At 42.3% G+C, this 15,153-nt stretch overlaps 1 protein-coding gene across 36 annotated transcripts in view; it reads right to left on the bottom strand.

Annotated features, from left to right (window-relative positions):
- The window catches only part of MAP2 (microtubule associated protein 2), a 340,979-nt gene that overhangs the window by 73,655 nt on the left and 252,171 nt on the right, over nt 1-15,153 (bottom strand). For 32 of the 36 annotated variants that reach the window (XM_074968034.1, XM_074968048.1, XM_074968045.1 and 29 more), the window contains one exon: nt 1,205-1,318. The exons of the other annotated variants lie outside the window; for them this stretch is intronic. In XM_074968034.1, the coding sequence (XP_074824135.1) occupies nt 1,205-1,318 (114 nt within the window). The remainder of the gene's footprint in view (nt 1-1,204; nt 1,319-15,153) is intronic. 36 annotated transcript variants of the gene reach the window in all.

Raw genomic sequence — 15,153 nt, 5'->3', positions numbered from 1 at the left:
CATTATTATAACCTGGATATTTTTTGTTTCTGCTGGGTTCAGGGCTAGCTACATAATATATGCAAATGTTCCTTGTCAAAGTATGAAAGGTACCAGCTGGAAGCATCACCAAGGAAGGAAAACAAGTCAATGGGGAACTTCTGTCAGCCATCTGATCATGGTATTTCATCAGAGGAAGGCGCTGTATAGAAGCTTAATCTTCTAGGGTTTTAGATTAATTCCCAATTAAGGGTCTTATGCTCCCACTAAAGTCAGAGGAAGTTTTATCAGTGGTTTCAGTAGCAGGAAGATTAAGCCCTAAACAAGGTATTTCTTAAGTATACTCAGATTCTCCATCTGTTTTCACAGAAATAGTTTTGATATTTCTTCAGAGTTAGTACTGGGATCTATTAGGCTTTTTAAACTTTATGCCACAGTATTTCATGGGCTGCAAATGATTCCAGCAAGCAACTAGGTCTCAATTTATGATTTAGGGCGTGATCCCCAGACCAATGAAATCAATGGAAAGACTTTCATTGACTTCAGTGGATATTGGACCAGACCTAGTGCCTCGAATACTTCCTCTTGAGACTGGCTTTTTGATCCCAATGCAGATCATACAACCACATTTTAATAACTCACAGATGTACTTTCGTACCTACAGGCACTGTAACAGAACTCATTGCAAACACATACGTTGTTTCTCAGAGTTTGTTGAAGAATGTCTCAACATCCAGGACGTGTGCTTAGTTCTGCCCTCACTTAGGCCCAACTCAGCAAAGGAGTTCAGTGTGCACTTAAATTCTACTCGACAGGACATAAGGACATGCTTAAAGTCAAGCATGTGCTAAGTGTTTCTGCTGAATTAGAGACTTTCAGGCAAAACTGCACCTCAGTTAACGAGCCACTATCATAATAAACACAATAATAATAATAATGGTTGAAGTTGCTCAGAGAATGTAATGCAGACCTGGTGGGAGATGGACTAGTGAGGAGAGGGTCAGCAAGGCAGTCAAAGGTGCATGATAAATTGGGGAAATGTGACATTTTATTTATTACCTGGTTACAGAATTTATCCCAGGGTTCTACAGTTTATCCATGAATATCAGCACCACTTATGTCATCGACATGCATTATATATTGTGACCTGATATTAATAATTCTATTTATATACATCTGCACACACAGAGATACCTTCACCACTCTTGTAAATGCCTTGTTTTACCTAAAGGTAATGGTCCAGGCTGATCTTTGTGCTGGGCTTCTTTTTCCTGTTCACCTTTCAGGACTGCTACAGCTTCAGCTGTTACTACTTGGACTATCCTTGCAGACACTTCCTCTGTGATCGTAGCAAAATTAACAAAACAAAAAAGTTGCGTTAATAAGAGATATTTTTTTAAAAAACAAATTGAGTCTGGCTAAAACTTTCAGAGTCAGACTCATTCAGATTTTTTAAAAAATTATTTTCTTTAAAATATTCAGGGAAATCATTACAAATGAAATTAAAGGATCAGATTTGCAAAAGATCTCAAGCCCCAGCACTCCTATTCTTCTCAGAGGGAACTGCTGGGTGTTGAAAATCTGTCCCTGAATCTATAAATGTAAAAGAAATTTTGAATCTTATTCCTTGGAGCGAGAACAGCATAAGACATTACTATTAATCACTGCTTCTCATTTTCGGTACGGGAGATATATGCAGTAATTGCAGAATTTTAAAGTGAGAATTTATTAACTGCCTAGGATTTTTTTTTTATGTGCAATTTCGTGACCCTGGCATTTTCCAAACATGGCCAGGATGACAAGCCCAGAGCTGGATTTTCTGGCATCTAATATATTGAGTGATCTGTATTTTTACAAGTGCTTTGGATTGTATTTTTTGTTCATCAGCATACAGTTAGTATGCATTCAGGGCACTGCACCTGAAAACATTGAAGGGTGTGCTGATGAGGGACTTAAGAAAGAAGGGCCAATGACATCTTGACAACGTTATAACGTACAATTTATCCGCCTCACCTTTTTCAGGGCTGCATCATACAGGCCACTCTACATTTGAATTGCAGATCTGAGAGCATGCAAATGTATTCCACTTGATACCACTGTCTGGGATGACGGAGGTTCACAGCTATGTGTTTGAGGTGCAGACTTTGCCTCCTGACCACTCAGAGGGGCCATCGAAGCTCAGCCGAAAGTAAGGGCCTATTCTGCCCCCGGAGGAGTAGAGCTGCTGCTGCACCACTTGATGAGATGCTGCATGCTATGTGGACTCGTGTGGAGGGGTGCTGAGGTGGAGCCATGACCCAACTTCTCCCCATCCCCTTTGGAATGCTGTCTGGCCCTGGAGGGAGTAGGGAGTGAGGAGTCACCGTGCTCTCCTTCGTGCTAGGAATGCAATTGTTCCTGGTCCTTACACGGGCTGGAAATGTTCCCTACACCCATCTCTTCAATGTGGCCAACATGACCCTGATTTAGGGACTGATCCAAAGCCCAGTGAAGTCAAGTCTTTCCACTTCAAAGGGCTTTGGATCAGACCCTTATTCCACTATGAGCGCCCATACGGTTACACCTAAGGCACATTTGCTTTGGTTGAATGACCGATGCTATCACAGGACGAAGATCACTGAAGATAAATTAGTTGGGTACTTTTCAAGCACAGCATCTGTTGCTTTGTACAACACAGCAATAAGGAAACGGTGAAGAAATCTGTTCAGTGCAGTACAGCATGGACATTTCTTTTTTGCTTTTAGTTATTGAGGATGGGATTTTCAAGCCGCCTCGGGGATTTGGGTGCCCAATTCCTATTCAACTGAAGAGGAACTGGGCCAACAAATTCTCATGCAGCTTTGAAAATACCACACTCAAGTCTTTTTAATACATGCAAAAACCTCTCCCATTTGTGACTTAGTGCCTTTAGATGGACTGCATGAGACTTCTACATCTGGTAAAAATGTGGCCTGGAGGACGGTACACTATTACCCAATGAATTTACCTAAGAACATAAGAACGGCCATACTGGGTCAGACCAAAGCTCCATCTAGCCCAGTATCCTGTCTTCCGACAGTGGCCAATGCCAGGTGCCCCAGAGGGAATGAACGGAACAGGTAATCATCAAGTGATCCATCCCCTGCCATCCATTCCCAGCTTCTGGCAAACAGGCTAGGGACAGGCTTGGGGGAGGGATAGCTCAGTGGTTTGAGCATTGGCCTGCTAAACCCAGGGTTGTGAGTTCAATCCCTGAGGGGGCCATTTAGGGATCTGGGGCAAAAATTGGGGACTGGTCCTGTTTTGAGCAGGGGGTTGGACTAGATGACCTTCTGAGGTCCCTTCCAATTCTATGATGCCAATCCTGGCTAATAGCCATTGATAGACCTATCCTTCATGAATTTATCTAGTTCTTTTTTGAACCCTGTTATAGTCTTGGCCTTCACCACATCCTCTGGCAAAGAGTTCCACAGGTTGACTGTGCGTTGTGTGAAGAAATACTTCCTTTTGTTTGTTTTAAATCTGCTGCCTATTAATTAATTTAGTGCTAATATGCATGAAGATTTTATAATACTTCCTAGGCTAACGGCGCAACACTGAAATGGCAACTGCAAACGCAGCTGTAGGATTCAGGCCTAAATTTGCAAAGGATTTGTTAAAGGCCGTTTTATGATAACTCTTACACACAGTGAATAGCACCTTACTCCACGTGAAGTCCTACTGAAGTCAATGGACTATCTATGGAGTTAATACTACTGACTGTGAGTATGGATATCTCAAACCTGGCCTTGGGGTGCAGTGGGATGTAATCAGGCATATGGAAATAGCCAGGAAGATCGGCCTAGTTGCTGTTTTAGGTGCTTAGGGCCAGATTTTAAAGGTATTTAGGTACCTAAATCTCACTGAAATAAATGAGAGTTAGGTGCCTAAATATGTTTAAAAATCTGACCTTTAATGAAATAGCAAATTGGATAGTTCATGCATCCAATGGCAGAACTATTTACAAAATAAATAAACCGTTATGTTTTCTCCCATGCAGCCCCTCATGCTTGGGAGGAGCTCCCGTAAACATCTGCAAAACTAATACATTATCTTCCTTCAAAACCCTCCTTGAAACTTGACTTTGCTACTTGAGGCCTACAAAAAACTTGAGAATGGTTTGGCTTCTGGTGTGCTGACCATTAGTGTCTCATTGTTTCTTTGTACTTCCCCATCTGTTTCCTCTTGTTTTATACTTAGATTGTAAACACTTTGGGACAGGGTCTGTCTTTTTGTTCTGTGTTAGTACAGTGGCTAGCAGAGTGGGGTCATGGTTCCTGACTGGGGCTTCTAGACGTGACCGAAATACAATCAATCAATAAAATAAAATTCAGAGAAAAGTTGTGGGTTTCACATCTGCATACCTATTTACACTCCCTGGCTCATTAACATCCATATTCCTTTCTATTTACAGCCATAGTCACTGTATTTCCCAGGTATTCCTGTCGGCAGGTGAGAATTACTTTCAGACATTGAGGCCAGTTCTACATGGTGCTGAGTGCCCTCACATGCACTGAAGCCAACTGAAATCATATCAGACTCAACGCCTTGCAGCTTCAGGCCCACTATATGTATTGCCCAGACTTGCCCTCAGAGCCTTAATAATACAAGCATTTGCACTATATACCCATAAAATTCAATGTTGCTGTGGATGCCAATTACTTTACTACACATTTAGTTGATAGAGACAAAAATCGCAAATTAAATGCAATCCATCAGTGTCCAACAATGATGACATCATGGAGCATCCAGTGAGAGCAAGGATGATAGCACATCAGTTATCATTTCCTTTAGCATGGGTGAACAGGTGGAGAGGGCGTATATTTAAGTCAATGCCCTGCACATAACTTTACAGCAACTGCTTTCACAGGCAAGTAATGCAGGCTATTGGATTTACACTTGACCTATTGTCACCTTTAAAGTTCAAATGAACATTCCAAAAGGTTTCTAAAATAATCATTTTTTCTCCGTGTCTTTCCTTCAACAAGACGGAGTTTCTTCTGAGAACTAGAGATATGGCTGCCTGACTTCCACAGTCACCTGAGTTTTAAAAAATGCAGGGACAAAGCCAATGTTAATTTCTTTACTGCAGAAATTTCATATATAATGAGGTATCAAGACACTTGCAGGCAAGGAATATTTCCCTCACAATTGTTGGTCTTCATTACTGACATAATTTACTCCCCTCTTGACTGGTAGTCAGAAGGGCAACTGATAATAATACAGTTCTATTGACTGCAGCCAGCAGTACATGACAACGAAGAGTACGTCAGACCCCAAATGCATCCAGAGTATACCAGGCAAAGCTCCATTTTGCCACCCAAACCTCTTACATAACCATAGCAATGCAATACTGACCGTTCACCAATGTTACACAATATTGTGTGTGTGTGTTTATGATAGCAACTCATCTTCCAAAGTTGACCAGTGTAAATAGCTGCTTCCACTGACTACAGAATATGGATTGTTAATTTTGAGCCCATGGTTTCCCTCCATCATGAAGCGTGTACAGAGTGCAAAGTGGAAGAACTGCACAGAAAAGACAGGAAAGGGGGAGTGGTAGCTCAACTGCACGGGTCTATCTGCTTCTTGGCAACCTCTGGTAGCCCCTCCAACACAATGCCATATGGTTGAGGCTCGGGGATACTTTGTATAGGCAGGTTGGGTATGCAGGGACCAGGGAACATCTATTCTATATTACAGTAATATTTCCTCTACCTTTTTGGGGTAGGAAATTAATGACACCAATAAAGAGCCAGGCTTCAAGGGACTTGGTGGGTGTGAAGAGCAGCATGGAGCTTCACAGATGCCCATGGATCTGTGGGTGAGGGGGGATAGCGTCCTGGGTTCCACTGCATAAAAGAGCCATGTACTCCATCATCAACACAGACCAGTAAATCCTGGCCCATTTGATTGTTTTTTTAAAACCCTTTCACAGGTTTTACCCCAGGAAGAAACTTCTTTGTCAGGAGTTTTCATGAAGTGGCAATTCTCAGTAATTACTACCCTGCTGAAGAAAGTAACATCACGGAGTCATTTACAAAGTTGTGCTGTTAGCTCAAATCAATCCCTGTATTGGGAAAGCTTGCACAGAGGACCAACTCAGGGTGCTGCTGCATGCCTTATTCTAGGAAACCAGGGAAGAAAGCAGGAGCAATTTTCAGAATAACATTTTAAGGAAAGACCACAAGAGATTAATTTTTCAGATGCAAACACTAGCACACAGTGAGAGGAATACACATTCGGCACTGTAGATTATAATCAGCAAATCACAAAAGTTGGAGAGAGGAAAGACCTAATAGGTCATTCTTTGTCCATCTCCCACCCAGCGTAGGACAGTTCCCAGCAATATAAGCTGAAACCCTATTAAAAGTTACTTTCCTTGCTATAAATTTAGACTTCTTTGCATTTAATCTTGCTCAACAGAGTGAAGGGATCCTCCAAAGGCCTGCAGGTAGCTCCTACCATCTCAGTTCCTATTCTCATTCCATTTCCCAGAGGCATTATACCGAAAAGAGAGAGAGAGGGAGAGACTGCTCTGCTGAATAATGGAAGCTTAATTTCAGACATTCCCCAAATAAATAAATAAATAAATAAATAAACAAACTATATAAATTGCCTCCGAGGATTTTATCAAGGTTCACTTCACAGCACTCCACTGATGGATATTTTTGGTGACATGGGAGGTACAGGCAGTTCAACAGGAACCGTGTTTTTGCTGTTAATGACTGCTGGAAAAGGACAGACACTTTTGTACTAATGGACCCTATAAATAGCAGATCCAGTGGGTAAGTCAGATACTTGGAGCGTAGCTATTGAGGCTCTTCATCGTTTCCTTATGGTTCAGTTGAAGTTCAAGGAAGATGAATGATAAATATCAACAACAAAGAAGAGTCCATACTTCCCGCCAGGATGCCAGGCATCATGGATGCTTTGCTTCTGTTAGAGCTTTTGTTTCTTCAGAGATTTTTTTCCTCCACCTGTTTAACTAGAAACACACTGTCTTCCTCTACTTTTTGACATTGAAATGACAGCAACAGGTACCGAGTGACGCAGAACATGAGTTTCTCGAAGGCACTACAGATTCCAGCTTTGTGTGTGACTTTACTTGAATGGAACAGCGAAAACACAGCTTCAGAATGTTTTCCTCTCAATCAGCCATTTCCCTTTTTTTATTAGGGGGAGGGATGCTCATGCTGATGGGATGTTGATTAAGAATTTCTCTTTGTAGACTTGCTATGTTTGAATTTTGAGAACATGTCAACAGATACAATGGGCTCACTAAAGAAAAAAACACTGAGAAGAAGTCAATGCAGCTACACTGGTGTACACCAGCTGAGGATTGGGGCCAGAATATATTTAGCTAAGGAAGAGATGAAACAGCTAAATGGATCCTGGCTGGTACAGAAGACAGGGACTGCGATAGCATTACCTCAGTATCATCGGTTAATACATAGACCTCCATCATGGACTCAATAGTGAATATACAACATTATGAATTACCTTTTGATGGCTCTTTAAAAACCACCTTGACAACTGACAGTCTCAGCAGAGAGGCCAAGAACTAATAGGCATGAGGACTGAACTTCCTTCTCACCCTCCGAGTTGTCACTTCACATACAGGTTGACGCATATTGCCAGGTCACCGTGAGGAAGTCTGCACGGCTGCTGCTGCTGATGTTGTAGCTGCTCTCTAGATAGAAAACACAGAACTCCAGTCTCCTGTGCTGGTGTGTTTCAGGAGCACTACATTCATTCAAAACAAAACTAAAGCTCAACCGAGTCAGGGATCTGTGCTGCTGGGCTAGAAAAAAACGGTTACCTACCTTTTCGGAACTGTTCTTTGAGATGATGTGTTGCTCATGTTCATTCCATTCTAGGGGTGTGCGCACCCACACGCACAGTCGTCAGAGATTTCTGCCTTAGCATTTCTGTAGGGTCGGTTGTGGCGCTCCCTTGAGTGCCACGCTCATGTGCTGGTATGTTAGGCACTGCCGACCCTACACCCTCTCAGTTCCTTCTTGCTAGCAACTCTGACAGAGAGGTAGGAGGGCGGGTAATGGAATGGACATGAGCAACACATCTCAAAGAACAACAGTTACGAAAAGGTAGGTAACCGTTTTTTCTTCTTTCAGTGCTTGCTCATGTCGATTCCATTCTAGGTGACTCACAAGCAGTATCCTCGGAGGTGGGTGCAGAGTTCACAGTCTAGCGACTTGCAGTACTGCTCTACCAAAGCCAGCATTGTCCCATGACTGCTGGGTAAGTACGTAATGGGACGTAAACATGTGGATGGATGACCAGGTGGCCGCCTTATAGAGGTCCTGGCTAGGCACCTGCGCTAGGAAAGCTGCTGAAGAGGCTTGCACCCTGGCTGAGTAAGTGGTTACAATCACCAGAGGGGACACCTTTGCCTGATCATAGCAGTAGCAAATGCAGCCAGCGATCCAAGAAGATATCCTTTGAGTGGACAATGGACAACCATTCCTGTCGGCCACCGCACCGAACAACTACATCGACTTGTGGAATGGCTTGGTCCTGTCGATGTAGAAGGTTAGCGCCCTCCTGACATCTCAGGAATGCAACCTACACTCTTCCTCTGACTTATGCAGCTTTGGAAAAAAGACAGGTAAGTAAATGTCCTGGCCCGTATGAAACTGTGAGACCACCTTGGGCAGGAAAGCCAGGAGTGGCTGCAGCTGGACCTTGTCTTTGTAAAAGTCCGTATAGGGCGGTTCCGAGGTGAGCATCCTAGTCTCAGGGGCCTGGCGTTTCCATCATAGACAGGGTTTACAGTTTGGTTCAATGGCTTTCAGCATCCCCATGATATAAATTGTTACAGCACCCCTGCACGTGGCCTACCCTGAAGGAAGAGTGAAACCCCTTGGGGGTCTGGGACACTGAAAGCGTTCCTCCAAGAGACTGTCTAAAAGCAGGGATGTAGCACAGATGCTGAGAGGTGGATCTTCCCATACACAAGTTGTGTTTCAGATCACTCTAATGCCATCAGTGTGCAGTCTTAGGCTCCTTATATAAGAGAAGAACCGTCTCTGGTTACGCTTTCTATCAACAAGTTTATCTTATACTAGTATGATGAAAATGGATCTTGAGCTTGCAGTACCAGTGGACTATTCCATGTAGCTTCTATACAAATATGACCTATTTATGGTACACGCAGAAGTATAAATTTAATCTGCTGCAAGGCACAATGAATGCTCTAGGAAGAGAGGGATGTTAGGAAGGAAGGTTAGGAAAGAAATTTATCTTCTACTGAAAGAGAGAGAGGCCTATGTCAGATAGCATATGCATTCACAATGCCACCAACAAGAAATTAACAGTGATTTGGATTAAAGTGAAGGAGAATTCCTGCTGATAATTTGCAATCAGAAACTAAAACAGGGTTATGGAAAGATGCAAAGAGTTACAAAGAATGAAATAACAACCCCTCCCCCCATAATTTTGCTAAATTTTAGGCAAACACAAGAAAGGCATGGTGAAGAAATCAGCTGTATGTGTGCTTGTGAAACTGAGAAAACAAAACAATTTCAGACAGAAAGCTCCTGTCAAGAATCTCAGTAGGATGCAGAACAGTTTCCTAGGTAACTGAGGCTAATTGCTGCCAAGGTGGAAATAAGTCAACAATGAAGGCACTGAGTAGTTTGCAGTTCTCAGCCATGCAAACATCCTAAATAAATTCCTTGAACAAGGAAAGAACAAAAGTTACTATTTGCTGTCTATGACTAATTTGAAATGTAAATGGGGCCTGTGGAATTCCTTTTTTGCTGTATTGCAATTCACAGTGAAGGCCTAAAGACCAGAGAGCTATTCTGTTTGTTACTAGACATTCACCCAGGGCCGAAGCCTGAAGTCTTTACTCAGGCTGAGCTCCCTCTGAAGTCAATGGGAGTTTTGCCTGAGTAAAGACTGAGCAAACAGTGAAAAAAGATCAGGATTTCACCCAAAGATTTTTTTGGTAGGAGCATTTACAGACAGTAAATAGGAATCACAGGCCAGATCTCAGCTGCTCTGAAGTAGCCTAGCTCTGCTGACTTGATGGTTGCAATGCCGATCTAACCAGTTAAGGATCTGGCCCCATTTTTTCACCTGCTAGCTGATGGCTACAAAATAAGTTATTACAACTCCATCAAGTGACCCTGTAATATGTGAAAAATACAACATGGCATTCAAACATCCTTGAGGCTTCAAACACATTGAGGCAACAGACCAGGAAACAGGATGGATCAGGGGAATGGAAATAGGTTACTGAGCCTTTCACCTTTAACTCACTGATTTAATCTTGACCCAGATGGTGGTGATTGAAGGCAATTACCATCTGATGGTTGTTTGGTGGCCTGTGACAAATAAACTGGGGGTCTGCCTCAGTCTATTCCCAAATGGTCAAGTGTCCACATCATGATAAACACTATATGCTAATGGGCATCCCTGGCTGCAATCTCACCAGAGCAGCCAAGAACTGACCAGGTGTATAGTCTGAACTAGCCTCTCCTTCCCAGAGGGGTGGGCCATTGAGCTAAGTGGTTAGACATATCAGTGGGGTGATGTGGGGAAGGCTGCATTCTGTATTGCGTGTGCTGTGGATAAATATCAGACTCCAGACACCTTGTTTTTTTTACTCCCCTGTGATAATCCAGAGTAAATGGGTTTAGTGAGAGGGTGCTCATCATGGGATGTAATCCCCCTCCTCCTCCTCCTCCTCCTCCGGCTTTGCAGTGCCCGCAGTCTCACTCCTCCAGTAATCTCTGCAACTGTGCTCAGTTTCTATGACAACTGACTTTGTCCTGTTGGGAATTCAGCATCCCTGTATCTTCAGATTAAAAAGCAACACTCATAAAACCTCACAGACTAACTGCACTGCTGGAATTCTGAATAAGGGACTCTCCTTTCAGTTGCAGTTCTTCTACCTCTAACCTCCTGGTTTTCAGGAAGCCACCGTCACATGCATTCTCTCTTCAGCAGCACTGCTCCAAGCCTTGCCCAAAAGGACTGATTTTAGCACAAGTGTTTTACCAGCTAATTAATTTTAAAAGCTATTTTCCCCCTCAAAAACAAGTGATTGTATTTGGAATTAGCTATTTGTCTTATGATGTCCTGTTCTAGAGAAAAAAGGGAAAGCCTATCAACTCCTCCAGCAGAGGGAAGACATCAGGAAAAAAAAATGCCACAGACAGGAAGGAGAGAATTAAACACTGAAATTAAGAATTCACCAGTCATGCCACAGGCTAGCAAAAGGAAAGTTAAGATAGCGTAAAGAGCAGTTTTACCCATTTATCTTTTGTCTCTGGGTGTCTAATACTTAGCCCTTTTCATCCAGAGATCACAAAAACAGGTAAGAAGTACTACCCCAATTTTACAGGTAAGGGAACAGAGGCGCAGAAAGATTAAGGATAAAAGAGGCCACTGATTCTGGGCACCTCAGTTTCTGAGAGACACACTTTGGGGCTGATTTTCATTAGTGCTGAGTACCCAGCGCTCAAAGCGGAGGCAATGGAATCAGCAGGTCAGGCGCTCCGCGTCTCTGAAGGCCATGCCACAAAGCGTCTCAAGCTGAGCGCCCCAAAATCAAGGCATTTGAAACCAGTGGCCACTTCTGAAAATTTTACAGTGAGTGACTTGCCTAACTTAGAGAATCAATGGCAGATCCAGGAATAAAACACAGGCCTCCTGACTTCCAGTCCAGGACTCATAAAAACAAACAACCAGACAAGCACACAAAAGAAACACCCCTGTAATGTGCTTATGAAAAAAATCCTAGAATGACATGGTTTATGAGAGTCCTATTGCTGGAAGAGTTTTCTCCCTGACCTGGTGATGAAGAATGCTTTTTTGCTTCTACTTTTTTAAAACAATGGGCCATATTCTCAGCTGGTGTAGAATGGGGATAGCTCTGGGGAAGTCACTGGAGCTATGCTGATATACACCAATGGAGAATACGCCCCTTTGTTCTGATGTTATATGGAAATAGCAAATGTAGAGTAGCATTCAAAAAGAGCACAAATTACTCATACAACACAAAATCAGACATTTCCCTATAAGTAGGTCCTTGATTTTGATGTCAGTAACATCCACAATAATTGGCAGGCAGATGTGAAAGGCAAATAATGGGAATGTAGGGTTTCAAGTTAGCCTCCTAAACCAGAACTTTTATTTTTTAATAAACAGCACCACAACACACCTCCCCTCAATTATCAACACTTTAACAGTTATTTAAGATTGCATCATTCACAATGGCGAAAAACAAACTTGAATGACAGGTTTCAGAGTCGCAGCCGTGTTAGTCTGTATTCGCAAAAAGAAAAGGAGTACTTGTGGCACCTTAGAGACTAACAAACTTGAATGACTAATTTAGCTCTCAAAACCGTATAACCAACAAGCAAAACAGGATTATTTAGGTAACACAAATGCCTCTCCGTTGGAACACTCAAAATTGTGATTCTGCAATGCCACAAATCTTCATAGCTCTACTGGGATGGTATATCTGACATTATAAACCAAATCCACCCTTGTTCAGCCCTTGCAATAGTCACTTATAACACTGCAAATGGAATGCAAACTAGGTGCTACCATCCTGACTTTGGTTACATTTTACACTGGAGTATTTGACAGCACAAGGTGCAGGGCAATGCTGAATCTTTTTTGCACCCTATGTTTTATTTTACAGTATTTACTGGGAGGCACTGGATGACTTCCCCAAGGCTTTTGACTGTATTTGCAAGATGAAGCTGGGCAGCAAACCAGCCCTTTTGGGTTAGACTGTATGGGATACTGCCTATCACGCGGTTTAGACACTGATGTAACAATGTAACAATTTTCATACAATATAGCATTTATAAAAGGATGATATTGTGTCTTGCATTTGATGGAGGTGTTGACATGAATTACGCTGCTCTTCAGAGTTCTCGGCCCTTATCGATAAATTAAATATTTTGCAATTGACTTTGGTGAAAGTATCAAGAGGCTTTATTGGATGCCTTGAAGTTTACTTCCTAAGGATGACAGACTTTGATTCCCTGAAGAAAGAATCTTGACCCTAACTTTCTCTCTTTATGATCTCAGTAATCTTCATTTGTGGGATCAATGCCTAAAAACCTAATTAATCATTCTGGGAAAATCTCCTCCAGTCTCCGCAAAGTCTCAGACTTTCTGTCTGTCTCTCTTGCTGGATTCATCTCCTGGTCTACTGATCTCCTTTCCTGAAGTCACATTCCTCTTTAGTCTGTTCCTGCCCACCTCTCCATCCCCCACACCCTATCTTCTTTCCCAGTGTCTGCCTTTCACCAGCCACTTCTTCCCTTTCTCTCTCTTATATATGTCCTGGCTCCACTTCCTCTCTTTTGTTCTATTGTTTAGTTCATCCCAGCTCCTATATCAGAATCTCCCTTTCTTTCTCACCAGTTATATGTCTTCAATTCTAGGTCTCCAGTTCTGCTCTCAAGTGAGTTGCCCTCTCGTTCAGCTTGATTTCCCTGTGATCACAGTTCTCCTTGGTTTGTTCCGTCACCTTCTATTGGCTCTCCTCAATATGTGTTTCAGCTTCACTGTCCTTACTGTGTGTTTCCCTGATCCATGTCAGACTCTTTAACAGTTATTTTAAGATTGTACAACAGAAACTCCAAATCTCAAGGCACACAAGTGGCCAAATACACAAAAGACAACTCATCCTGTGTGCCAGGAACCATCTTGAAAGCTTAATTAACCACGCCTCCCATCTCCCCAAACACACACAATGTATGTTCATTAATCAAATGCCCCCAGAACACTGTCTATTGGCTGCAGAACAGACCATCACAGGGTTAGTTCCTTTACCATCTCCTTAAAACACAAAGGTCAAATAAAAGTTAAATAAGGTGACGCTTTAAAAATGGCTGCTCATTACTGTACATATTTTGCTCCCTGTGCCTTCTGAGTCATATCTTCTTACGTTTACTGTCTGTAACGACATTTTTACTATCGCCAGCACTCCAGAGCCAATATAGATGCAGGGAAAACAAGCGGTATGCTATTCTGTCTGATGCATCATCAACACAATTTCCAGCTGAAGTGTGATACTAAAAACATTTTGGGCCAGACCCTCAGCAAGCGCAAATCAGCACAACTCCAGGGACTTCAGTAGAACTATGTTGATTTACACCAACTAAAGGTGTCATTAATATATAAGAAAACAGCTATGTTTTTCTATATAAAGACCAGCCTTCAGTAATCACAAAGGAAAAAATGCTTTGACTTTAAAACAGCAAATCCAATACAGAATTTGATATTTGATCCATTGAGGGAGATTAAATATGGGAAACCAACATCTTGTTTTTACACTTACTTTTCTGATCCTCAGTGCATTTTAATTTATTTAAATAGATTTCTAGGGCCAAACGCTCTGCTGATGCAAATGGATGAACTGCCATTGAAGTCACTAGACTTGCAGCCATTTACCTGAGCAGATTATCTGACCCTTAGAGCTCCATTTCACTATCCTGCATAGATAATTTAATTACATTTCATCTTGTTTCCTGCAACCTTTTAAAAAAAATATAAAAGAATGTCACACAAACCATCTTGCATTTAGGTTAAAAGGTAACATTGACATTAACACCCAGCACACGGGGTTTACTGTTATCCCTTGTTTCAGTGACTGAAAATCATTTTCTGTCAATGCAGCATAATTCTGATACTTCCCATTAGAGGTACGGTAACTGTAAATGCAGTAGTAAAATGCCCTTTTCCCCTTAAGGCTCACACTACCAGTCAGACACTGCTTAAGCAACTAGCCCTGCAATGCAGCACCAGCTGCACAGCTAATCAGCTCTGAGCATTAATTCCCAAAGTACTACCCTGACTGCATCAAGGCAGACGTCCTTCTCTTACTGATTGCAAGGAATGATGTTGCATATTTATACGCATGCACAGAGGGTAGATTCAGCAGAGTAGATTCCATCAGAATTTTGCATACAACTTATTTGAATCCCATGGAAGAATCCGAAGTTGCAAGGAGTTGAGTATGTTCTAGAGCAATTCATCTCCCTTTTGAGGTTTCTGTCCTGCTCATGTTTTCTGTACTGTCTCTCTGTGCTGGCACTGTCCACAGGAGACTGGACTTATTAAGGAGTTTTCCTGGCTAGGTCATTATCCCTGACCCAGATTGAT

This window comes from Natator depressus, chromosome 11 (genome assembly GCF_965152275.1).
Source record: "Natator depressus isolate rNatDep1 chromosome 11, rNatDep2.hap1, whole genome shotgun sequence".
Classification (NCBI taxonomy): Eukaryota; Metazoa; Chordata; order Testudines; family Cheloniidae; genus Natator; species Natator depressus.
The sequence above is the reverse complement of the archived record's forward strand: the minus strand, read 5'-3'. Positions and strand labels throughout refer to the sequence as shown.